General features: G+C 42.2%; 1 protein-coding gene across 2 annotated transcripts in view; it reads left to right on the top strand.

The window, feature by feature from the left end:
- The window catches only part of Nrip1 (nuclear receptor interacting protein 1), an 87,140-nt gene extending 65,863 nt beyond the window's left edge, over positions 1 to 21,277 (top strand). For both annotated transcript variants that reach the window (XM_029544256.1, XM_021209594.2), the window contains exon 4: positions 13,984 to 21,277. In XM_029544256.1, coding sequence (XP_029400116.1) covers positions 14,336 to 17,821 — 3,486 coding nt within the window. In that variant the 5' untranslated portion in view covers positions 13,984 to 14,335 and the 3' untranslated portion in view covers positions 17,822 to 21,277. The remainder of the gene's footprint in view (positions 1 to 13,983) is intronic.
- Positions 21,278 to 26,078: the final 4,801 nt, after the last annotated feature.

The raw sequence follows: 26,078 nt of genomic DNA, 5'->3' as shown, positions 1-26,078 counted from the left end.
CTCCTCTTTCTTCTCCTCCTTTTTCTTCTTTTTATATTAGAAGGAAGATCAAATAGGTGTTTTATTCCATCTGGAGTGGGCGGCGCATGCTTAGGCCTGGAAGGAACGTCTGTGATAAAGAGCACAGAAGCACACCCAAAGGCAGAGGGATCAGATTTAGCTGTGCCAGCCCTTTGTAATAAGGAGGTAAAATACCCAGAGCCCAGAAACGTGCAGTGCCGTCTCCTAGAGGCTCTTGTGGAGACTTCTGCTTCAAAACGAGTGAAGCAAGGATGCGGACACTTTGTTTCCTGCCGTATCTCTTGCAGCTTCAGAGTTCAAAACTTGGCCCCTGTGGCCCACGCTGCTTCTGTCTCCCCTCCCAGCCTTGACGTGTTGGCAAAAGGCAAGGTGCAGGAAGGAAGTAACGCAGTGTGATGCACCCGGAGAACGAATGGTAGCCATAGTGCTTCTGCGGCAGTCTGCCCAAATTCTTCTATTGTAGAATAACGAATGCGGCTAGGTCTGCATTTTTGAGACTGTCTAAACACTCAGGGTTGTAATAGAAACCCAGGAGCTACCAACGGTTAAGAGGAGTTGGAGACATGTAAAGGCCCAGTAGTAGTTCATGGTAGCGAAAGAAATGAGAAGTTTCCAGAGTGCTTAGATACAGCCAGCCTTAGTTGTTCAACCCCCCCCCCGTCCTGTTCCCCCCCATCCTCAATGGATTTTGACATAGAGTGAGGGCTGCTTGCTGTTAGAGGCAATGACTATTTTCTCTGCAAAACAGGACCATATTTGTCTAATGATATTACAAGTGGGCTATATCAGGGTGGATCTCACCAGCTGAGAAAGAAACGTGGTCAACTTAACCATTCACAGACCAACTTTTCCAAGTGCTGCTTGGAGTTTTTTCCTATCTGCCTACCCACTCAGCCAGAATCCCATTGTCTCCTGTGGTGCCTCACCATCTCCTCTCTGATTCTTACCTTTGCTTCCTGGTCTGGACTCCTAACATATTACACATGGAGCACCCTAACATATTACACATGGAGCACCAAGATTGCATGCTGGGTACAGGGCTGCCTCCGCGCCTGCTTTTCTCTTTATGGTCCAAGGCTCGTCATCTCAGGCTTGGGAAACCCCACCCTCTCCCACAGGTAACCAGGAATACTCGCATTGCTTAAGAGTAGCCCATGGTCTGGAGAGATGGCTCAGCCATGAAAGACTAGGCTCACAACCAAATACGTCAGAGTAACCTACCCCAGTAGAGCTTTTCCCAGTGTTAGTTGTCTGGTTGTTTGTTTGTTTGTTTGTATATTTAAACTGACCCTTTTTGTCAAGGAAAAGAGGGTGGGGGTGTTAAGGCTATAATTCACGTTTCATTTCACGTTAGAAGCCTGTCTAGTTCTGAATGTTAGGAGTTTAAGCTCTGGACGTAATCAAGTGGGGAAAAAAAAACGACACATAAACCCTGTCAGACCAGGAGTGAGGCAGCAGGACCGTGGGTGAGGAGGGACGTTTGCCTACCTAGTGCTGAGTGGCACTTAAGCTGGTGGCACTGAAGCCAAGACTCAGCTCTGCCTGATGGTTGCCTGTCTGGTCAAGGGTGCTGGGTAGCTCTCCTGAACGTGTGACTGAGAGAGAAGGGAAATGAACAGAGCAGGAGGATGCTCGTGTTCAGGCTTGGCCGCCTTTCTCTTGGATTGATGGGCAGACCCATATGTTCAGTGTTCGTGTGAAAAGAACGTCCACGTCGGAGCATTTACTTGCTATTAGTCTCAATTGTCTTCTTAGAAATATGATGAGAATTTTATATTAAAAAAGCTCCAGTTCCCAGATCACCACTCCTGTTCACATGTGCACAGGCAAATACATGACACAAACACATACACACACGTGTGCTCTCACACATGTGGCGCTTCCATTCATGTCTATGCAGTAACTCCAGAGTCACTAAAATTACATGGTTCATATGAAGATAAAAAAGTATCTACTTTCAAATTTCACAGGGTAAGCGTGCAAGCATGCGAGGAGTCACAAAAGAGAGCAGAAAGGTAAATGGTTTTCTAGTCTAACTCTGTCAAAAAATCTTGCAGTTGTTTTTGGTGATGGAAAAGTGCATAAAAAACATATTCAATATTGGAAGTGTAAAAATCCACTGTGTAGCTGTGTAGCTCCATAGTTTCTGAATGCCTGTTCTAAAAGGATACAAATTCAATGATATGGATATACTCTGGGTCTGGCTAATTTCAGTGTGATATATATATATAATTTCCAAGGTTTGTTTTGTTTTGTGGTTTGCTTGTTTTTCTGTTTGATTTTTTTTTTTTTACAATAAAGTTTAAATACATGTAGTGGGATAGAAGGGAACTAGTAGAACCATTTAAAGTAAAGAGTTCATCAGCATCACTGAGTTTCACACAGCTGCAGGGATAACTTCAGGAAAGGACATGTGCAGCCAGATGGCCTCTGCTGGCCTCCTTCCCATTCCTGCAAAAGATATGTTATTCCCTCCCAGGGTAGCTCAGGCAAAGAGCTGATTATGGAATTAAAAGAACCAATGTCCAATTAACCCCTGTTTTGGTCAGTGTTTTCTCCACAGTTTGAGTTATTGGCATCCATTCCTTCCATCAGGGGAAGCAGCTGGATTCTTGGTGAGTGCAGACCCCCTGGAATAAGATATCTGAAAGGCTGTCACCATCAACGAGGCCCCTACAAACTTAAGTGTGACCTTGGATACCCTTATTTTTTTCTTTGTGTCATTAGCTTTCCTTTCTTGAAAGCTGGAGGTGTGTGTTGGTCTGTAACCATGCGCGTGAGGGAAAGTTACTAAAGAAACGTGAGAAAAATAGCACTTGTATTGGGCAGACTTCTTCTTCGGGATCGTAGATTAAAGATGTAGTTTGTCTTCCACACTATGACTATAGCAAAGGTGTGAAGACACGGGGCTCAAGTGCAGGGTGGGTTATAACAGACGTGCGCCAGATCTTCGGGAACATGACAGCTTCCTGCAGCTCCCTACAAAAAAAGGAAGGCTAGGCTCTAGTTCCAGGCTGGTTCTGTGTCTGACACTTCTCCCAGTGTGACGATGCCACTCTCCTCTCTGTGAGCTCGTTCTTAGATGCTTGTGAAATGTGACTTCATCAAGGCCAAAACTAATGAATGACACTTTTCTTCCTCAGTGTTCTGAGTCCTAGCAGCGGAAGGGGCGTCCATTTTTGGTTAGGTTCACGAAGAAAGGTTTACTAACCATCTTTCATATGTGCAGTTTCTCCTTGCTTTAAACCTGTGTTGAAAGATTCTAAGATTCCAGAATCTCCTAGCTTAACCTCTGTCATGGATCCAAGTGCTCCCACCTCCCACATACACATTGAATGCAGTGAAAGACCCAACAAAGTATTATTTCAGGACCTGTAAAATATGAGAATGCAAAGGCACATGCAGTCAACCCATTGTCTAGGAACATGATAGGAGGTGACAAGCAAGTCAAAAAAACAAGTCAAGAAAAGCCAGGTGTGGTAGTTAATCCCTGTGATATCAGCAGTCAGGTGGCTAGGGCAGGATTGTGAGTTAGCCTGGGCTATGTACATATTAAGACTGCTTCAAAAAACAATTTAAGAGAAAGTTCCCTGGCTTGCCTCTGTTCCATCCATCTATAGGTAACGGAATCATTAACACTAGTTTAGAAAATGCTAGGTAACTGTAGTAAGTATATACGAATATATACATGTATATGTATTTTTGAGGCAGATACTACTATTCTTTTTTCACAGTTTAAAGAAACTGAGACCCAAACTGGAAAAAATCAGTTGACACTCACCTGCTGAGTTGCAGAGTCAGGAATCAGATTCCCAGAGTGCTGGCCTTCCTCTTCGGTGTATGTTGTAGCCTTTCTAAAATAATTTAAGCAACAATAAAACAAAACAAAACAAAACAAAAAAACCAACAACCCCCCCCCAAGAGATTAGAATAGCAAAGGTAAGATTTTAGAATGGGGAAAGGAACCTTAAGTTCCCCAAGTGCTACAAAAGTATCTGCTTGGCCAACTGCTGTCAACCTCCTTTTTATCCTTGTCAGTAGCAGTCTGATGTAGCAAGAAGGACGGTTTGCTTTCCCGCCAGCCACCAGCTGAAACCATCCACCAGTCTCTTAGTCCTTGCAAACACTAGCACCCTTGCCTGGTAAAATGTGAATGAAGGTAAAATACTACATCCGCCACCTCCTGGGGGAAGTCAAAGAGAATATACCCTACTGTTTCCTGAGAGCAGGGGATATGGCTGCAGCACACCCCTGGGAAAGCAGAACTTTGAAAGGCACAGTAGGCTTCATAGGAGTCAGCAGTTGGTGACAGTGTTCCCACGAGTTTTTAACTGCTGTTTCGACTAGTCAAGAATTTGTTTATATATATATATATATATATATATATATATATATATATATATATATATATATATATATGACAACCTGGAGTGTTTGTCCTCTTTCTGTGCCCTTTGACAGACTCCTATCAACAGATGTTTCTATTTGACCTAGACCTTCTGGTTGCAAGAGCTAGGCAGTAGTGTGACACTGCCATTTGCAATGATCAGCCTCCTTTCCTGTGTCTCCCAAAGGACCAGTGATCAGACTGGAGCAGGGACTGTGGAGGGAGCTATCAGTGGAGTGGGTGCTGCCTTCGCCCTAGGGCCTTGACTTGGACGCCAGCACCCAGGTGCAGTGATGCACATTTGTAATTCTAGTACTGAGGAGACAGGGACAGGAAGCCACCCAGCCTAGCCTAACTGTCATCTCCAGGTCCCATAAAAGAGCCTGTCTCAGAAAAGGAAAATGTGGATGTCTCCTGGGGGGGGGGGGGACCCAAGGGTGACCTCTGACCTCACGGGCACCCATGCATGTTCACACACATGTGAACACAGGGAAATAAGTGAAAGAAGAAATAAATTAATAGAGGAAATGGGAGGCAGGTTGCAGTGCAATACAAGGGAGATCTTCGTAGTTTGATTTGTACCAATATAGAACAAATTCTCCAAACAAGTGTGTGCCTTCTGAGTACCTTTATTCCTCAATAGGGTTGTATGAAATAGGTATTAATCTTGTGCATTTATGAATAATAGCACTTTAAAGAATGGCTAGCTTGCTCAAGGTTAAACAGTTGATAAATCAAAGACCCAGAAGTTGAACTGTACCCTCTCTGCCTTGAGCCCTATGGTTTAACACTACGACTAGCCTATACTTCCTTTCACGAGATAATTCTTTTCCAGGAGTCTTAAAAAACACAGAGTTGCTGTGTCTGCCAAGAGTGAGCTCTAACCCCTTCACTTTTTAATACAGGTCTCAGAAGTGCTTTCCCTTGTATTTCTAATGATGGCCACAGACCAGTGTTTTAAAGACACAGTAAACAATACGCTCATCATCTGGTCAGTATTCAAGAAAGTTCAGGTTGAGGGGGAGGGGGAGGGGAAGCTTCCCTGTGTGGTTCTGGCTCAGCAGGTCTGATGAAGGCCGGAGGAGTGGTGGCAGGGAATGGAGGTCCCCCAGGGATAGCCCAGCTTGATCATGTCTGGTTTTGATGAACTGGTTTTCATTTTCTCTGATTTAGGTCTTAAAGCGTGACTTGGTCTATATTCATGTGTGCTTATGTGTTTATGTGTAGGGTGTGTGTGTGTATGTGTGTGTGTGTGGACTTGTGCATGTGTACAGTGTCTGTGTACATGTGTGCCCATGTTCTGGTTATGAATGCTGGTGTGTACATGGCATGGTATGTATGTGGAGGGAGAAGAAAGTCTCAATGCAGATCCTTCTGGACTGAGTGTCTCTGTTGTCATCAGACTAGCTGCCTCACAAACTTCCCAAAGAGTTGCATGTCTCTCTCTCTCTCCCTTCTGTCCCTCCTGTACAGCAGGAGGATTACAGATAGTTCTGTGATGCTGCGTTAGCTCTTAAGTGAGTTCTTGGGGTTTGAACTCAGGTCATCCTCACATTTGCACAACAAACACTCTTAGCCACAAGCTACCTCCCCAGCCGCACTTTTGCATATCCCAGCCGCACTTTTGCATATCCAATATTATCACTTTAGGTTAAGATACTATTTCTATTTAGTCAAACTAGCTGAAAGCTTCTATTAGATGTTCTCCAACTATATGAATATAGATGCACTCTTTGTTCTTTAATTAATAAATATTACTTCAGTGATTAATATTTACAGTGGGCATAAGGAGTACTTGCCTGGTTGTTCTTGATACAGTAAAATCAAAAACTTCAAGAGTTTTTTTTTTTTTTGTTTTGCCTCATTATAATTATTTTTATAATATATGCGATTTCTTTGGTTTTAGAGAACAACTCTTTCAGCGTGACACTTCATTTCTTTCTTTTTTATTGGTTATTTATTTACATTTCAAATGTTATCTCACTTCCCAGTTTCCCCTCCACAAGACCCCTAATATGTCTTCATCTAGAGAAATTCACAAATAATATTTCAATTACAAGTGAGTGTTACTCACTTTCCTATATGGGCACCAATATTCTGAAACGGGAAGGGGGCAGGGCACCAATATTCTTACTTTTGACATGATCTTTGTATTTTGAATTGTACAACACCAAAAATAAAAAATGTGTATTCAAAAATGCATGTGTCTTCTGGTTTTCTACCAGAATAGTGGTCCCTCATGGAAGATTAAAACAAGCAAACACCTCTCTTTATGTCTGGAGATTTTTGTTGTTTTTCTGTGTTATTAGGGACAAAAGACCAAGGCCTTACCTGTGCTACATAGGCACTCTACCCCTGAGCTAAATTCTTAACCCCACCCTTGTTACTTTTTACTTTTGTATTTTTGTTATTTTATATTCAGAAGAAACAAGTCTTGAATTTGAAGCCAGATGTTAGAAATAACACCGTATCATTTTAAACACTGAGGGCTCTCACAGTTGAGTAGTAGAACTGAGACCCACACAGGTTGACTTCTTTGCGAGTTCTTAGATGACTGTCTGCCCAGTTCTGTGAACACAGGATGAAAAGATCTGCCTCTTGCCTATAAGGAATTTACCCCATATTGAGGAGCGGAGCATACACAAACAAACAGAAATAGGTGGCATTATGTAAGTGAAAGGATTGAAAAATCCCTGAGCACTGTGGAGCCACAGAGAAGAGCCTCCCCCTGCGCTGCAAGTTAGGGCCTGCTGCTGCCTGAGTTGTTTGTTCTTAACTGTAACACGTTGCGTGGAATGGGGATGATAGTAGGGATTAGAAGGGCACATGGGAAGAAAATTACTGGGCACACGTCCCCTCTCCCATACCGAACGAAGCGCTTCTCCCCCGAACACTTACTTATGTCCTTATGTGTACTGAGAAGAATTTAAACATAAAACAAATTGTCTAGGCAGTATATAGCAGAAGGCACAGTGAAAACAGAAACTCGGAGCCAAATGTAAATATTAAGATCTATTGCTGCAGGGATCTAAGTGATTTCAGACTTGGACAAACTAAGCAAGGGGAGTAAGGGCCTTTCTGCCTTTTTGCCTGCTGGGCACACACTGCCCTGCAGGAAGCCGACAAGACAGACCAGGGGGCCCATGGGCAAGTTCCATATGGCTAAGCTACTTAGTTCTTTAGCAGGGCACACTTACGTTTATTCAATGATAAAAATGGTAAAAGTTCTGTGTTTTTTTAATTGCCTTCATCGTTGTTAAGTAAAAAGTCATTTTGTCATAGTCTCAGCCCAGTGTGTGAGGTCACAAAAGCCCAACACGGGTCTCTTACACCATTGCTCCTCCTGTTCCTCTGGCAGCTCACCAGGGTGCTCTTCTAAATCCCCCCCTTCCTATCCTGGACCCTGTCTAAATCTACTTCCCAGTGGCAGGTGTCATGGTGAGGACTATCCGCAAGGCACCCCTATGGTGGAGACTTAAACTGGAATAGCAGCAAAGCTGTCTCAGATTAGCAGTTCTTGGCTGCAACAAGAGATCGCTTCAAACACTAGGTCATATGCACAGATGGGCCAGGAAGAGGTCAGAGAAAAGTACGCATAGCAATTTCTTAAATAAATAGGAACCCACTTAAGGTAGCCTAATAATGGTATGACAATATCTTCCACTTACCAGTTGAAGGACAAGGTTACGTGCTAATATTTAAAGATGCAGAACTTTCCCAACGTCTGCTTATTGTATCCTTGTGCTATAGTCAACACCTGATTTCAGTTTATTAAATTATCCTTGTTACAGGTGTTGCCACTATGCGTGCCTGTCTGTCTACAGATTATGTCTGTAGTGGTATCTATCTTACATATCCTAGTGAAACTTTTAATCTAAACACGCTTGTGTTCTCTGCCAGCACTGGAAAGAGCAAGGGTACATTATGTTTACCAGTTTTGGAAAATTATGGTCTGCTCATAGCAACTCAGTACTTTTACGGAGGCAATTTGAGAAAAGGACCAACAAATCGTTAACTGGTAAGTGTTCCCACTAAGACAGTTTCCATGATGTGGTTTATAAGGAACTGTACTTGTCTTCTAGAAGAACTCATCAATGCAACTTGCATCTCTTGGAAATAGATTGCGATTTTCAAAAATAATTAATGGATAATAATTTACATATCAAGTCCCCCCTCTTGACTTTCTTGAACCAGTCTTTATTATGTAGTTTTGGCTGACCTTGAACTTGCTATCCAGAACAGGCTGGCCTTGAACTCACAGAGAGACCCAGCTGTACTTCTCCATCCAGAGTGCTAGGATTTAAAGCCTATGCCACCATGCCCAGCTACATTAAGCTTGCATCAGAAGCCGACATGACAATTTGAAATTAGTTTACAGATCTGTAAGTGACCCCTGCTCCTTGCATGTTTGTGATTTTGTTAGATAAGTGCACCTTTGATAATAATTTCATTATAAAGCACTTTTGTAGCAATCGTTGAAACTAAATTTTCTTCTCAGATATATGGTAGAAATTGTGGTGGAAATATTACATGATGATGCTCCTATAGAACGACTACTCAACAGTTAAATCTAGGCACGGTCTGAGACACTGTGAAACAGAATTAAATTCAATTTCATTTGGATTGGACTCGTAAGGGAGCAGGATCTGTTTGGGGATATGCAAATTAAGTTTACATTCAAAATTATCATGAAGAAGACGAGTTATAACAAACAAAAACACAAACATGTGTATGTATATGCATCTGTACAGGTAAAAATTCACAGTTCTGAGATGCAGAGAGCTGGCCTTGAGCTGCAGCAGTATATTTAGTAGAATCATGATTTGTAATGAAAGAAATATACGAAGATCTTGTTCTCAAGATGAAAGGAATATTTTTAAACCAGAGTGTTTCCTGTGAGTAAAGGCAAAATGTCTGTGGTGTGTGCTAGGAACCCTGGGAGCTTTGATCAAACGCCAGCTGGTACATCGCTTCTCTTGGTAATCTTTCTTGCTGATCTGTGACCTTGACCTTGGGCTTCTGTCTGTATGTCAACTCTATTTTAAGGATGGAGAAATTGTAGTGGAGTTCAATAGAAATTATTTACCGGTCTCAAAAGATGTCCCTGTGCATACATGTTACAGATAGGCAATTCCAAAAGAAAGGGCTTTGTTTTGCATTCTGATAGAGACTGAGAAATAGACTTTGAATGGTTTCAAGTTACTCTGAAGAAATGCTAAAGATAACCTAAAATCTATCCCCTGTGTTATTACAGATTTAAAATTTAAAAAAGGAAAATGTGCTACCAAAGGAGCTTGTTAGTGATTGTTTTCTGATTTTCAATCTTCCGAAGATAGTTCTGAATTTTTATTACATCAACATGAAGAGACTCATTTCTGTCCCCAGGATGGTCCTGTCGTCTCTCTTGCATTTATCTAGGTACTCAAAGATCCTGAGTATTTTCTGGCGTTTTATTTAATATATAACCATTATGAAAAAACAAGTGAAAGTTCAGTATGATATAAGTTCATCTTTACCTTTTAAATAAACACGGGTTTAAGATATTGGGACTTTCAGAAAATGAAATTCATGAAAAGAAATAATTTGTAAGGGATTGAGGGGACTTCAAAAACCATTTCCTTCCTCTAGAATTCACCACAAAACTTGTGTCTTTGGTACACTCCTATGCCAGCATATCCTTCTGGTCAAAAGTGTGTTATTTTGTCAACTTCAATGTAACAAGATACTTGGAATCATGGAGTTAAGTCCGGCCCATAATGAATACCTGAGAAAGTCAAGAAGCTATGGCTCCCAGTGATGCTTTTTTAAATGGGAGATTTAAGTGACTGATTTAAACCTGTACAAGCCCCTTACAGGCAGGCTAACGATGTGAATCTGCAAGTTAGGAGCAAGTGCAGCCTTGAAGACCCCCCCCCTTCCTCCATTTTCAATAGAGAGAAATTTGGGTGTCAGTAGATGCATTTATATAAAGTGCAAACCCTCTTGGGGGAGGAGGGAGCTTTTAAATTTTAATTGCAGAGGGTGAGCATCTCATTTGAGCAAACTGATTTAAATAAGTTCTTTTTCATATGAGTGTCCAACCCTATGCCTGTGTCAAAATCCTCCAGCCACATGCCGATCTTCAGATGACGATAGCACTGCAAAGAAAGTTATCTTGGTTTTCGGCTTCTATGAAAAGATGCAAGTTTTGAGAAGAAGTTAAGGTTTACTCAGAACTGCATTCTACCTTGCAGCTGTTATCCCTGCCGTGTGTAACAGCGGCAAAGGAATGGGTGTTCTACTCTCTTAAGTTTTTATTCCCAGCAGCATCTTCATGTTCGATTTATCATAGGGGAATCGCTGTGGTCTTTCCTCCTTAGTAAAGGGTTAGGTCCCATATCCCAGAAGTTTGCCCCGTCTTGCTCTATGAAATTCTTGAGATTTTCTATTCTGATTTCTCACTAATGCATGGTCAGAGAAGCGCTTTCATCCCTCAGGATGAAGTGGTCAGTGAACAGAACTTTGGGATGTTCTTACTACGTTTTCTAGTAATACTTGGTGAAACTCTGATGTACTTTGTAAAAAACTCTTTGTCAGGGAAAGCCCCTCTAGGGACCTGAAGTGTAATCCACAGTAGACAGAGTTGTCAACGGAGCTGCTGTTGACAGGCACAGGAAGGAATCCTTGAGCCTTTCTATATTTTTATGCGCTAGAGCAAAGATCACAATGTTCATTAAAGCTTCCATGTAGAAATTTCTTGAGATTTAATACTCAGGTAATTATGACTTGCCTATGAAGAAACTGGCAAATTTTCATGGGAACAATTGGAAGTCATTGCTTAGTCTTTTTTTAAATAGCATGCTATGTGTCATTACAGATACTGAATTTAAAAGCAACTGGATAGTAGTCTTTTTTATGTATCTTAAACCAAAAGTAATGGAGAATATAAAACATTGCTTTGGAAAGAATCTAGCTACTTCAAAGAATTAACATTACGCTCATTCATAAACTGCTCAAATGTGAACTACTTGCATTCCCTTTTGAAAATATAATCTTATAATTCAAACATTGATATGTATTTCACTAAAGCATTCTATGTTGAAATTTCTATCTTAACCATATGATCAAGATTCCATAAATGTTTTCATATTTTATATTTTAGAATTCTCTCAGAAATACTGTTTTTCTACTACATACCAAAGAACCAGTAAAATTACTTTCATAAGAAAGATCTAAAAGATATTTTTATGCTTATAAGTATTTTTATATTAATAAAAGCAAGATTTGCTTTACAATTTTAATATCATTGAATAACAGACATTACATTAAATTAATAGAATTACAGTAAATTTCTGTGAAATGAATTAGTCCCTGGAGCACCATCATGGTTCTATAGACTCTGTTTTGGTCTTGAAGATGTATTTAAAAGAATATTTATTAATTGATAATAAGGTTTGCTTTACGTGGAAATCATTTTTCAAAGTTCCAATGATCTACGTGTTTGTGTGTCTGTACTACTGAAGATCAAACCCAAGGCCTGGGGCCGTGTATTATACATAGGAAGCAAGTACTTAACACTGAACTGTATTCCAACTCACAAGTGCATTTCTAGAGTATAATTATATATATGTAATATATTATACATATTTTACTAGATATTTATCCAATATGGCCATAATATATTCTATGCATTTTTCTAAATCAGTGTTCTTTTACATAGTTTTCCATTTTGTTGCTGGGGGAGTAGCGTTGGTGTTTCTGATGATAGCACGTTGAAATGTCAGAGCAAAGCAACTTAAGCACAGAAAGCTTTAGGCGTATGCGCTCACACTTGGCAATGGTTTCGGTCTGTTGGGTGGAGCCCAGTTCACATCCTGGTGGACTCGAGGCAGAGAGCACTGTGTACTCTCTCCTTTCCACCTTTCTCCTTTTCTCCCATGTGGGCTCCTAGACTACTGGATGGTGCTGCCTGTGTCCAGGGTGGGTCTCCTCAGCAGATCCACTCTGGAAGGAGTTGTTCTCACACAGGTACACCCAGGGGTGGGCTTTCCTGAGCTGGGTGTTTCTCAGCTTCAGCAAGATGACAAGATTAAGGATCATCTCAAACCACTGGGCTTAAGAAAAAAGGAAAGTAATGGAGTCCCCAACAAGAGAAGGCACTCATGAAGTGTCTCCACTCCTCATAGCCAGCTGCAGAGCAGTTGTGTAACTCACTGTGCTGCGTCATCTCTCGGAACATAAAAAACCTGCAAGATCCTACTTGTACACTCACATGTAAAAGTTGTTATTAAGGATGGCAAATTCAATATATTTTTATTTCATTTTCAGTCAGAATGTGTTACTCTGAAATCTTTCAACAGCTAATTATGCTGCATAGAGGGCAGGAACCTTCTTTGTCTTAATAATTGGTAAATATTTTTTCATTTTTAGATTAACTGCAACTGTGGTAAGCAGTTGAATAAATGGCCTCATTCTCACATCATCTCTTTCCTTCCGACTTCTCTTGTCATGTGCCTGCCTTTGGCATTTTCCCACTTAATGAAAAGTCTCGAATGAACTTTGACTGCTCAGAGTCTTGGTGGACAGAAGGGTTCTGGCTTCCAGAGAGTAAGACCTCAGAATAATGAAGTCCTTCCAGTTGAGTGGCTGATGGGATGAAAACTCTGTATTCCTTGTTATCTTTAGTGTGACCTTGTTCACCCATTTTATTCTTGAATTAGAGGAAAATCCACCTGGATATTAAGCTTTCTGAACATGGTAGCCAAGTGTGCCTTACACAGGGTCTTCTGTGTTCAGATTCTGACTCATCTAATGGGAACCCTTTCTTTATCAACTTTCTTTGGTATTTTGGGCAGAAAACGAAAAAGATTTAAATTTGTCTTTCTTTTATGAAATTTTTCACTTAAAATTTTAAAGCAGTCTTAAGCTATTTTCGGAATCACATTTACTGTTTAACTGTACCCATGTTCAGTGGGCATGTAAGAAGAAATAGACCACCCAGGGAGAAGAGGGCTTTCCTTATACTGTACTTATACTGTCCTAGAAATGTGGGTAAAGGTTCAGTGCCCAGTGCTAGTATTCCCTGTCCTAGCTCCCCGTCTTCATGTCATTCCACAATGCTAAAACAGAGCTCCATGCAGAGCGGGGTCTGAGAGTTGTGTTGGATGACGTGTGGATGAGAAGCGCGCACTCGGAGTTCCCGTTATCCCTCAAGTTAAACATCCTGTGTGGGTTCAGATTTAGGAAATGATTATTTATTAATGTGTCATCTCTTTTTTTCGGGGAAGGGAGGAAATAAACAGTGAGACACGTAAGTGTGTGTTACTACAGCATTGGAGCCTCTTGGTAGACTGTGCTGTGTTCCCAAGGCCCTAGCTCATCCTTCAGTTGCAGTGAAGTATTTTTAAAGATACTTACCTACAAATCACATGCCAAATGGATGTGGCTGTCATGTGTATGTGTGCATAGTATGTATATACATATATATTTATATATATATGAAACTCAACTCACAATGCTGTATTCTATTCCTTATAGGTAATGAGCATGACGCCAGCTCTGTTCCTCCTCAACTATTTTTATTTTTGTATTTTTAGATACTGGCGTGTGCGTTTGGTGAACAACAAAAGATGATGAAGAGAGAAAACCAGCATATTCCCTGAGACCTGGGTGCCAGTGCTACCCGCTCTGCTAAGGAAGTTGCGAGGCTGGTCATTGCCCAGCCGCTCATCAGTGCGGTAGTCTGCACCCGAGTTTGCCGGCCTCTTAGCCCCTCGTCACTGCCAGCAGATTCCCCTGGTCAAAAATGTTAACAGTGCATCTCTGCCTGACTGCTATGGGAGGTGATCAGCTGACACTCACTTCCTGACGTCACGTGGGATCTTACTGACAAGAGGAGCATCTTTCACGCGAACGGAAGTCGAGCCCCTGTGAGCGCTTGTATTGAACATGACTCATGGAGAAGAGCTTGGCTCTGATGTGCATCAGGATTCTATTGTTTTAACCTACCTAGAAGGATTACTAATGCATCAGGCAGCAGGGGGATCAGGCACTGCCATTAACAAAAAGTCTGCCGGCCACAACGAGGAAGACCAGAACTTTAACCTCTCGGGCAGTGCGTTTCCCTCCTGTCAAAGCAATGGTCCCCCTGTCAGAGCCCAGACATACCAGGGATCTGGCATGCTGCACCTCAAAAAAGCCAGACTGCTGCAGTCTTCTGAGGACTGGAACGCGGCAAAGCGGAAGAGGCTGTCTGATTCCATCGTGAATTTAAACGTAAAGAAGGAAGCGTTGCTGGCTGGCATGGTTGACAGTGTGCCCAAAGGCAAGCAGGACGGCACGTTGCTGGCCTCTTTGCTTCAGTCATTCAGCTCCAGGCTGCAGACTGTTGCTCTGTCACAGCAGATTAGACAGAGCCTCAAGGAGCAGGGATATGCCCTCAGCCACGAGTCTTTAAAAGTGGAGAAAGATTTAAGGTGCTATGGCGTGGCCTCAAGTCACTTAAAAACTCTGTTGAAGAAAAGCAAAACCAAGGATCAAAAGTCAGGTACCACCCTCCCTGATGTGACGCCGAACCTTATCAGAGATAGCTTTGTTGAGTCACCTCATCCCGTCGTGGGACAAAGCGGAACCAAGGTCATGAGTGAGCCCTTGTCGTGTGCCGCACGATTACAGGCTGTTGCCAGCATGGTGGAGAAAAGGGCGAGCCCCGCCGCCTCCCCCAAGCCTAGCGTTGCCTGCAGCCAGTTGGCGCTGCTCCTGTCCAGCGAGGCCCACCTGCAGCAGTACTCTCGGGAACATGCTCTAAAAACGCAGAATGCGCATCAGGTGGCGAGCGAAAGACTCGCGGCCATGGCCAGATTGCAAGAGAACGGGCAGAAGGACGTGGGTAGTTCGCAGCTCTCCAAAGGGGTGTCTGGCCATCTCAACGGGCAGGCCAGAACACTGCCGGCCAGCAAACTGGTGCCCAGCAAGAGTAACGCGGCCACCTTTCAGAGTCCAATGGGTGTTGTTCCTTCCTCCCCCAAAAACACGAGCTATAAGAACTCACCGGAAAGAAACAACCTAAAGCAGGCTGCTAATAATAGTTTGCTTTTGCATCTCCTCAAAAGCCAGACCATACCCGCGCCGATGAACGGGCACAGCCAGAACGAGAGAGGGAGCAGTTTTGAGAGTAGCACGCCCACCACGATTGATGAGTACTCCGATAACAATCCGAGCTTTACAGACGACAGCAGTGGAGACGAAAGCTCGTACTCCAACTGCGTTCCCATAGACCTGTCTTGCAAACACCGGATCGAAAAACCGGAAGCTGAGCGGCCCGTTTTGCTGGAGAACCTAACCCAGTCCTTGTTAAACACGTGGGATCCCAAGGTCCCCGGCGTTGACATCAAAGAAGATCAAGATACCTCAACAAATTCCAAGCTGAATTCACACCAGAAAGTCACTCTTCTTCAATTGCTGCTCGGCCATAAAAGTGACGAAACTGTTGAAAGGAATGCCAGCCCTCAGGACATCCATAGTGATGGGACTAAGTTCAGTCCTCAGAATTACACAAGGACTTCTGTCATCGAAAGCCCCAGTACCAACAGGACTACCCCAGTGAGCACTCCACCACTGTATACATCCAGCCAAGCAGAGTCCCCCATCAATCTTTCTCAACACTCTCTAGTCATCAAGTGGAATTCCCCGCCCTATGCCTGCAGTACTCCCGCTTCCAAACTAACGAACACCGCGGCTAGCCACCTGATGGACCTCACAAAAGGCAAAGACTCACAAGCCGAGAAACCAGCCCCGAGTGAAGGTGCACAAAATTCGGCCACGTTCAGTGCCAGTAAACTGTTACAAAATTTGGCTCAGTGCGGATTGCAGTCTTCCGTGCCAGGGGAAGAGCAGAGACCCAGCAAACAGCTGTTAAGTGGAAACCCAGACAAACCTCTCGGTCTGATTGATAGATTAAATAGCCCTCTGCTCTCAAATAAAACCAACGCAGCTGAAGAGAACAAAGCCTTCAGCAGTCAGCCCGCTGGGCCTGAACCGGGGCTTCCTGGGTGTGAGATAGAAAATCTCCTGGAAAGACGGACTGTCCTTCAGTTGCTCCTGGGAAATTCCAGCAAAGGGAAGAATGAGAAGAAAGAGAAAACCCCGGCACGAGATGACGCTCCCCAGGAGGAGAGAGCTGGAAATGAACAGATACTCATGGTGAAAATTAAATCTGAGCCTTGTGACGACTTCCAGACCCACCACACAAACCTGCATTTAAACCACGATGCCAAGAGCGCCCCGTTCTTAGGCGTGACTCCCACCATGCCCAGGAGCACAGCGGCCTTACCAGTGTCGGAGGACTTTAAATCCGAGCCTGCTTCACCTCAGGATTTCTCTTTCTCAAAGAACGGTCTGTTGAGTCGATTGCTGAGACAGAATCAAGAGAGTTACCCGACAGATGAGCAGGACAAGAGTCACAGAAACAGTGAGCTGCCAACCCCGGAGTCGAAGAACATCTGCATGGTCCCGAAGAAAAGGAAGCTGTATACGGAACCACTGGAGAATCCATTTAAAAAGATGAAAAATACTGCTGTAGATACTGCCAATCATCATGGCGGCCCAGAAGTACTCTACGGGTCGTTGCTTCATCAGGAAGAGCTGAAGTTTAGCAGGAATGATCTTGAATATAAATACCCTGCTGGGCATAGTTCAGCCAGCGATGGTGACCACAGGAGTTGGGCCAGAGAGAGCAAAAGCTTCAATGTTCTCAAGCAGCTGCTTCTCTCCGAGAACTGTGTGCGAGATTTGTCCCCACACAGGAGTGACTCTGTCACCGACACGAAAAAGAAAGGACACAAAAACAACGTGCCCAATAGCAAGCCTGAATTCAGCATTTCTTCTTTAAATGGACTGATGTATAGTTCCCCGCAGCCTGGCAGTTGTGTGACGGATCATAGGACATTTTCATACCCGGGAATGGTAAAAACCCCTCTGAGCCCTCCATTCCCAGAGCACTTGGGCTGTGTGGGGTCCAGACCAGATCCTGGGCTTTTGAATGGATGTTCCGGGCCCGTGCCCAGTGAGAAGGGACCCATTAAGTGGGTCATCGCAGATATGGATAAGAATGAGTATGAAAAAGACTCTCCAAGACTGACCAAAACTAATCCAATCCTCTACTACATGCTACAGAAGGGAGGAGGCAATTCTGTTACCACACAAGAAACACAGGACAAAGACATCTGGAGGGAGCCTGCATCAGCCGAGAGTCTCTCACAAGTTACAGTCAAAGAAGAGCTACTTCCGGCTGCAGAAACTAAAGCTGCTTTCTTTAATCTAAGAAGCCCTTACAATAGCCATATGGGAAATAACGCTTCTCGCCCACACAGTACAAATGGAGAAGTGTATGGACTTCTGGGAAGCGTGCTCACAATAAAAAAAGAGTCAGAATAAATGTGTACCTGCCATACCACTTTGGATCTTTTTAAAATTTAGTCAGTATGAACTTGAGATCTGTATAAATAAGAGCATGATTTGAGAAAAGCATGGTATAACTGAAACTCCTTCCTTTTGAAAGTATTGGTCACTGGTGATGTTTAAATATGCATACTAATTTTTGCTTAACATTAGATGTCATGAGGGAACTATTGAACTCGAGGGTGGTTGTTTAATATTTCTGTATGCATCAGATAACAACTGTGACTAGCCTACGAATGAACCTGTTTTTATAATCGTAAATAAGAGGCATACATTAAAATGCACAACTTCACCAGTAGTGGATTGATGCAACTTGCTGTCTTTGTTAGGGTTGTTCATTTCCCATCTCCGAAGCCAGCCTGCATACCATGTTTGTAACATCCAAACTGTTAGCTATTTGGAAGATAACCAAATTAGGGCAAACCCCAGAAGCCTTGTGACTCACACCTTATCAGTCCAAAAGTAAGAAAAAGCAACGCTTACATTTTTTCACTTTTGCTAAACAAAATTTTTTTTAACTCTTGGAAGGGGTTTTGCGGTTCCCAATGTGTCTGCCCCACCCCAGACCTTTTCAATATATATATTTCTTTAAGCCTTTTACTATTTAGTAACAATTGATTACAATAGAGGGGAGTTTAATAGGACCTTAAAAATAAAAGGCAGATTTCCATTTTTTTAATATTTTGACTACTTTACTAAATTAATACTCCTCCTTTTTCAAAATTAGAGAAGGTAGTGCTCGCCCTCAGGCTGTTTCCTGAACAATTGACTACTTAGAAATAGTTTTTAACAAAAGCAGAAATGGGTTTTCTTTGGATGTGGTTTTCACTGTCTCTTTTGAAAGTTAATCCTCACCACTCCTGTGGGACCTGTAGCTCTTACAACCAGGATTTCTTAATTCTGGACAAAGACACTGCATTCGTACTATCTGACTATCTGGAGCAGTTATTTAAATGCAGATTCTTAGGCAGCATCTCAGGTCTACAGAACAAGTCTCCAAGTGGACCCAGGCGTCCTCCTTCCGCCTGTATCCTGACATGTTCTGTATGTGTTTCTTCCACACACTGATGTTTGAAAACCATGGCTTAGCACTTTTCCAGAACATGGGACTTTAAAGAAACTATCTGATGCCTATATTTTCCCCCAATACAGTCACATATCCACTCAAAATTTGCTATATCGTAGTTCCTATCCTACTGTTATATCTTTGGAAATCGGGTTCAGAATACTTTTTATGACAAAAAAAAAAAATTGGGTAGAGGGGACAACTTTCCTATCTGGGTCAACATCTCAGGAAAATCTGTGATTATTTATTTGCTCTAATTAGTAAGATTAACTTAATTAGCCTTAGGGGTGGAATAACAGGGCCACTTCGCAAACTCAGGTGATCCCAGGATGGTTGGGAAACTTCTCTTGATTACATCCTGACCTGCTATTCAAACTGTCCTCTGCACGGTGGGGTTAACAGATCCAACCCAAGAAAGACAGCAAACTCAGATTACCTGAAACCAACTCAAAGGGCACTTATCTATCCATGACAGGACCTACACAGTCACTTCACGGATCAATTCATTTTAAACAGGTATTAAAAGTAAATACTGATACTGTCTTGAAAGAACTTAATATATATAATTGAGCCACGTGGAATTTCAGTCTTGAAACAAGTTGGTTTTTAAGTTCTTTTTTTTTTTTTTTTTTTTTTTAATAGCCCACAGTTCATCCTCCAGACTTAAGATTTTGTTTTTCAGTTTTGAGCCAGGTTAACAACTGACTTATCAAAAACTAACTGTGGACTCAGCAGTTAAGTAGGAAGAAGTTTATTTGGAGTTGTTGTTGTACGTACTTGAAGTTGTTTCTAAGATTTTTTTATATATATATTAAAAATGGACATTATTTCTTAATTATCTAAAATTCTAAATGGTTATTTTTTTCTCAAGATGATTTGTAAATAGTTAATGGGTATGTTTATGGTAATCAGAGGGTATATTATGCAACATCAGAGAAAGAAGAAGGCGTATTCTTATTCTGCTATGAAAAATTCCACTGGCCAGTGAAGATACTTTACTCCATGTTGATACTGTGACAATCTCATTGTCTACACTATATAAATAAGCTTTACACTAAGTCATTTTTCTTGGTCATGGTGAAAGGGCTGGAGCCTTAGATGTATTGTAGGATGCTGGCGTTCGTCCTCAGTTCAAGGCAGAAGTCTTCTTACAGTGGAACAGCACTTAGGTCAGGGAAACCTCCAGAGCCAGCATCGCTCCGCTTTGTTTTGTTTTGTTTTTGTTGGAATGAGAATATGTAAGACAAAAATAAACATGACTGTGAAGGATGCAGTTCTGACTTACTAGAGAATATCCCCCCCATGATTTGTTTAGAGAAATCTTAAAGAAGAGAAAGGGCATACATCCACAAATTCACTTTGTTTGCATATGTAGATTCAAATACGCACATACACATTTTCAAGGACTATTTTCGATATCTGGGCAGTTTCTTCCTAATAAAGTCATTTGTGAATGGGTACTACAGCTCTCATTGACATCAGTAAGGTAGCATTACCTGTTTATTCTCTGCTACATCTTACAGAAGAATAAACTGGTGAGAGTATATATTTTCTATATATATACATATATATATATATATAAATGTGTATATATATATATTGACTTGTTACATGAAGATGTTAAAATTGGTTTTTAAAGGTGATGTAAATAATGATTTCCTTAATGAAAAAATACATATTTTGTATTGTTCTAATGCAACAGAAAAACCTTTTAATTTCTTTGGTTCCTGTATATTCCATGTATTAAGTGTAAATATAATCAAACAGGTTTAAAAAAATGTGCATGTATGTATACAGTTGCAAGTCTGGACAAATGTATAAAATAAACCTTTTATTTAAGTTTGATTACCTGCTGCATGACGACAAGTGCATGGGGAACCCTGTGCATCTGTGCATTCGACAGAAAACGTCTTAAGTCAGGTCAGATGGTCATCCAACACGACAGTATTCCATTTCCGGACATGACCTCTGTGGCTTATGCTTTGTGAGAAAATGTGCTTTGAATTCAAAGGTCTTAATTTTTTTTTCTTTTTAATCAACCACTTTCAACATTAAAGAACTCACAGAGCAACTTCACAACTCTTAAAATCCCATTGGAAACATAACCAGGAAAAGTTCAGTGTTCCTAAATGCTGGAATACAGGCACATTACCATGCGTGGTAAGAATCTTGGGGTTTACAGCCAGTTTTGATGCAGTCTGCTTAGTGATATTAATTTGCCATTTTTATTATTAAATTTGATTTCTTTATGTGATGTCATGAATTGTACATACCGCAGTGTGAATTTTTTGGTTTTTTTTTTTAATCTTTTAGTGTTTACTTCCTGCAGTGAATTTGAATAAATGAGAAAAATGCATTGTCTCTAACTTGAAATGACTTCTTTTTTGTGGGCTTTCCCTGGTTTTTAGGTTTTCCATTAATGTTAAAGTCCAAGGTCATAAAGAGAAAAAGAGAAAAAAAAAAAAGCAATAGATCATGTATTTTGTCTGCCTCAGAAAAACGAAGGGGGAAAAAAAAAGCAACTGACTAGCAAGTTAGTATATTTAGAAACCTGTAATTAAAGCATAGATCAAAAATGACAGCTGGCCTGTGGTCTGTCTTCCATTTCTCAGTATGTAACTGAATGACCACTACATGTTTTTTTTTTTTAAAAAAAAAAAAAAAAAAAAAAAAAACTGGAGTTTGTACAGTGTTCCAAAATAAAGTTAATTAGATACATATACTTTGTCCTAAGATTTTTATCAGAGGCTCTTCTTTCATTTTTTTTTTTTAAATGGGGTTGTTTGTTTTGAATCCAAGAAAAAAAGTTGTGTGGAGAGGAGATGGACGTGGTGACCTGTATACATGTGTGATCAGCGGCGGGGACCATTTTCCTTTTGCCTTTGCAGTAGCACAGACTGAGCGCAAGGCCCGGATCTGAGCAAGAGTTCGACCACTGAGCTGTCTTCACATCTCCCTTTTCACTCTCTTGTTTGGAGACAAGTTCTCTCTAAGTGACCTAGGGTATCCTTGAGGTCACTTTATTGTCCACACAAGTTTTGGACATAGACTGTTCTTTCTTTGGTCTCCTTAAAAGCTAAAAAGTCGAGATCTGAGCCTTCAGACCCAGCTTATTTAGGGGGAAGGGGGGCAGGGATAAGCATTTGTTTTTCTTGCAATCGGATACACTAATGGTTTATATTTCTTCATGAGCTATTACTACTTGAGGAGGAAGACATTTTCCTGGCAACAGATTCTATTTTCTGGCACTCAGATCTTCTTACAATCCCAGCAATTCTCCACAGGTTTAGAGATGTTGAGACTGAGGTACAACTCAGTGGCAGAAACCTCTCTAACACTCACATAAGCCCCAGCCCAGAACTGAGACACACACCTTGCTATTGTACAGGCTATCGTGTGCATAAGGGCGGGTTTTGTCTTACTGGTTATAGAGATTCAAACTTCAAAATGAGAGGTGGAAAAACCATGTTTTTATTTACATGGTGAGAAAACCTAAGTGCATTGCCTGGATTGACTGATTGATTGATTGATGATTGATTGATTTTAAACTCCAGATTTTATTCCCTTCCTGGTCCACCCCATACCACATCCCATACCTCCTCCCTGCCCACTTGTCTCCACAGGGATGTCCCTACCCCCAACCCCTACCCAACCGGACTTCTAAACTCCTTGAGGCCTCCAGTCTCTTGAGGGTTAGGTGCATCTTCTCTGACTAAACCCAGACCCAACAGTCCTCTGCTGTATGTGTGTTGGGGGCCTCATATCTGCTGGTGTTTGCTGCCTGGTCAGTGTTCCAGTATCTGAGAGATCTTGGGGGTCCATATTTATTGAGACTGCTGGTCCTCCTACAGAATCACCCTCCTCCTCAGCTTCTTCTACCTTTCCCCTAATTCAGTCACAGGGGTCAGCTGCTCTGTCCATTGGCTGGGTGAAAATATCTGCCTCTGACTCTTTCCGATGCTTGTTGGGCAGTCACGATTTTTGTGAGTGCTCCATAGCCTCAGTAATAGTGTCGGGTCTTGGGGCCTCCCCTTGAGCTGGATCCCACTTTGGGCCTGTTGCTGGACCTTCTTTTCCTCAGGCTCCTCTCCATTTCTATCCCTGCAGTTCTTTCAGACAGGAACAATTATGGGTTAGAGTTTTGACTGCTGGATGGCAACCCCATCCACCCTGAATGTGCCCAATCTCACCTGAGATGAATTTTTAAAAGCACTACCAGTTTATATCTATATGAACTAAAGCCTAGTGTCTTTAATATGAAGAGTCTTCAAAGCCAAATTGAGTTAGGATTACCCATGCTTGCAAGGTCCTATTTCATGCTTAATTGGTCTGGGGAATATCAACAACAACAAATTGAAATTTCATTCCCTGCCACTGGGATCACTAAACTGACCTGTTCAGCTAGAGCAAATAGATTTTAAATATTAAATTGGTAAATGTGCTGTGCCCTTCTGGTTTTTATTCTCCAAGATTTGTAGGCAAGATAATACTATGGTGTCTCTTAAGGGTTGGTGTTCTGTTGGCAGCATTGAGTGAATACTCCAGATCTGTAAGTAGTTAATGCAATACGAATTACATTTTCAAGATGCTATCTTCTGGAGTAGGCTAAAGACCTCTCCTCCAGAAGTCAGTTAATATATTCACAAATGAGCAGGATAATTGGAAATAGTCTTAAAATCCTATAAGTTCTGCCACACTTGACCCACTCCCATGAACATGTAAATAAATATATTGGAATTTTTGAGCCTTGTTAATGTCACAGAGAAGAGGAGACGCCATCTGCCTCTTGATTTTTCCAAACATAATGGAAATGTTTCCCCCAACTTTGAGAAAACTGCAGTCTTTTTCTACTGATCTCTTCGCATTTGTATTTGTCACTGTTGACCTTTGAGACCGCTGTACAAGAGGCAGTGGTTTACAGGTATGGTTCCTGTGTGATCAGTGTGCCAGGGAAGAAGGCTGGTCCAGGTTTATTGCCCGAGGCTGATTAATTCAAAGACAACAGTGGGATGCTTTTCATATAATCAGAAAGCTCCACGTTTACTGAGACGCTGAAGCCTTTCCTCCGCCAGCCATTGTGTGAGTCTTTCCGAAGGCTAGAAGTAGCCCCATGAAGTTTTGAACACCCCATTGGCTGTGTTAGCCAGCCTTGTGGTATCTTCAAGTGTGCCTTTATCTCTGGCCTGGTTTTATGCATTGATTTATCTTCATCTTTCACAGTCACAAGGGCACCTTTGAATGTAGTTATTTTCTGGGGGGAGAAAGCAAGAGCCGTCTTCACTCCGCCCCCTTCAGATAGCACAGGTTCCCTCTGTGCTATCTAAACTGTATGTTAACTGGGCACAGGCTGGAGTCATCTGACATGAGAGAATCCTAATTGAGAATATGCCTCTGTAAGATCAGGCTGTAGGCAAGCCTACAGAGCATTAATTAGTGAGTAACGTGGGAGGGTCCAGTCCATTGAGAGTGGAGACACCTCTGGGCTGGTGGTCCTGGGCTCTAAAAGAAAGCAGACTGAGCGAGCCACAGGAAGGAAGCCAGTCAGTAAGCAGTTCTTCCATGGCCTCTACATCAACTCCAGCCTCCAGGTTCTTGCCCTGTTTGAGTTCCTGTCCTGACTTCCTCTGATGATGAACTATGATATGGAAGTATAAACCAAACAACCCCTTTCCTCCCAGGTGTTTCAACATGGCAATAATAACTCTAACTAAGGTACCCTCAAAAAACAAACTGACTCTCATTTACCTCTACTCAGAGCAAAGCATCATTCACTTAGTTAAACTTATCAAAGCAGGCACCTGAGCACTGACTTCATGGTTTGGGTCTCAGGTTAGGCCTGACAGGAGACTCTGCATAGGCTGTGTGGCAATAAAGAGTCCATGGGGTATCCCCACCTCTACAGGAACCTATTTGGTTTTCTCAGGAGTGAAAAGATGGGGCGACCAGCTATAGTTCCCTCAGGGGAACAGTAGTAAATCCTGGCCAGGCCAGAGGGTAGGAGTGCTACCCCTCATTCCGCTGAAAGACTGGGTGCTGAAAACCAAACACATATGTGAAAACCCCAATCTAGTCACCAGGAGCTTTTCCAGGAAGTGTGATGAATGTTGTGTCTCCCACAAAGAAGCTATGAACTTCCACCTACTCACGACTTTCCTCTTTTTGAATTTGTTTTCTTCCTGCTAATAAAACTAAAATGTCCCTCACAAGATCACAGGTTTTAGATTTGATAACATTCCTTACCCTCACTTTGTTAGTCCAAAAGCTTTAAAAGTGTGGCGGGCATTTATACTATAACTAAAGCCTTTTAGGAGGAAGGGGCAGGGCAGGGCAGGGCAGGGCAGGGCAGGGCAGGGCAGGGCAGGGCAGGGCAGGGCAGGGCAGGGTTTTACAAGGTAGTACTGTGTCCTTGTGCAGGCTAGCCTTCGATTTGCAGCAGCCTAGGTTCATTTTCCCAGGGTTTGGGATTACAGGCATGAGCCACCATCTCCTACCCATTCTTGCTTTCCTAAAGACGGGCAGTTAGAATGTAAAAAGCAAATATCTTCCATTCTGTGCCACTCTTGTCACTAAACAGACACTTATATGTCTTAGAGTCTAAAATAGGGTGTAACAGGCCCAAGCACACTTTCAACTGCACAATCAAATGTGCTGATAACCTCATTCTACCTAGTTTAATGCCAAGAAACATCTATACAGTCATCTTCCCAACGTGAAGAGCGTGAGGTGTGGGCTTTGAGACCCCTCTGTTATTGCTTGCCACTCATGAGATGCCCTGAGCATCATTGCCAGCTCCTCTGCCATGGAACATGGCCCTCTGAAGGGGACGTTTCCTGTTCCCTTTGGAACTGTGTGCTTAGAACAGAGCTGCTTCAGGGAGGAAGGCCTGGCCTGATTTTCATAATGTCCTGGGAAGTCTAGAATATGACTTCAACTGTCTCCAGATATTAAAGCTCTCCCACTCAGAAACCCAACAACAAGAGACAAACAACAAGTTCTGTCCCTACCTCCCATCCTAGCCAGAGAGAGCTGTAATCCACTTGGTTTTATAACCCAGTGTCTTTCAGAGTGCTAAGATCATCTGTGTTCAACATTCTCTTCCATTAAGACTCCTTCCTATACCGACATTCAGTGATACTAATCATCCCGCCCTTCAAACACCTCAGACGT

The sequence above is a fragment of the Mus pahari genome, chromosome 12 (assembly GCF_900095145.1).
Source record: "Mus pahari chromosome 12, PAHARI_EIJ_v1.1, whole genome shotgun sequence".
In the NCBI taxonomy this organism is placed as follows: domain Eukaryota; kingdom Metazoa; phylum Chordata; class Mammalia; order Rodentia; family Muridae; genus Mus; species Mus pahari.
This window is presented reverse-complemented; position numbering and strand designations above follow the sequence as displayed.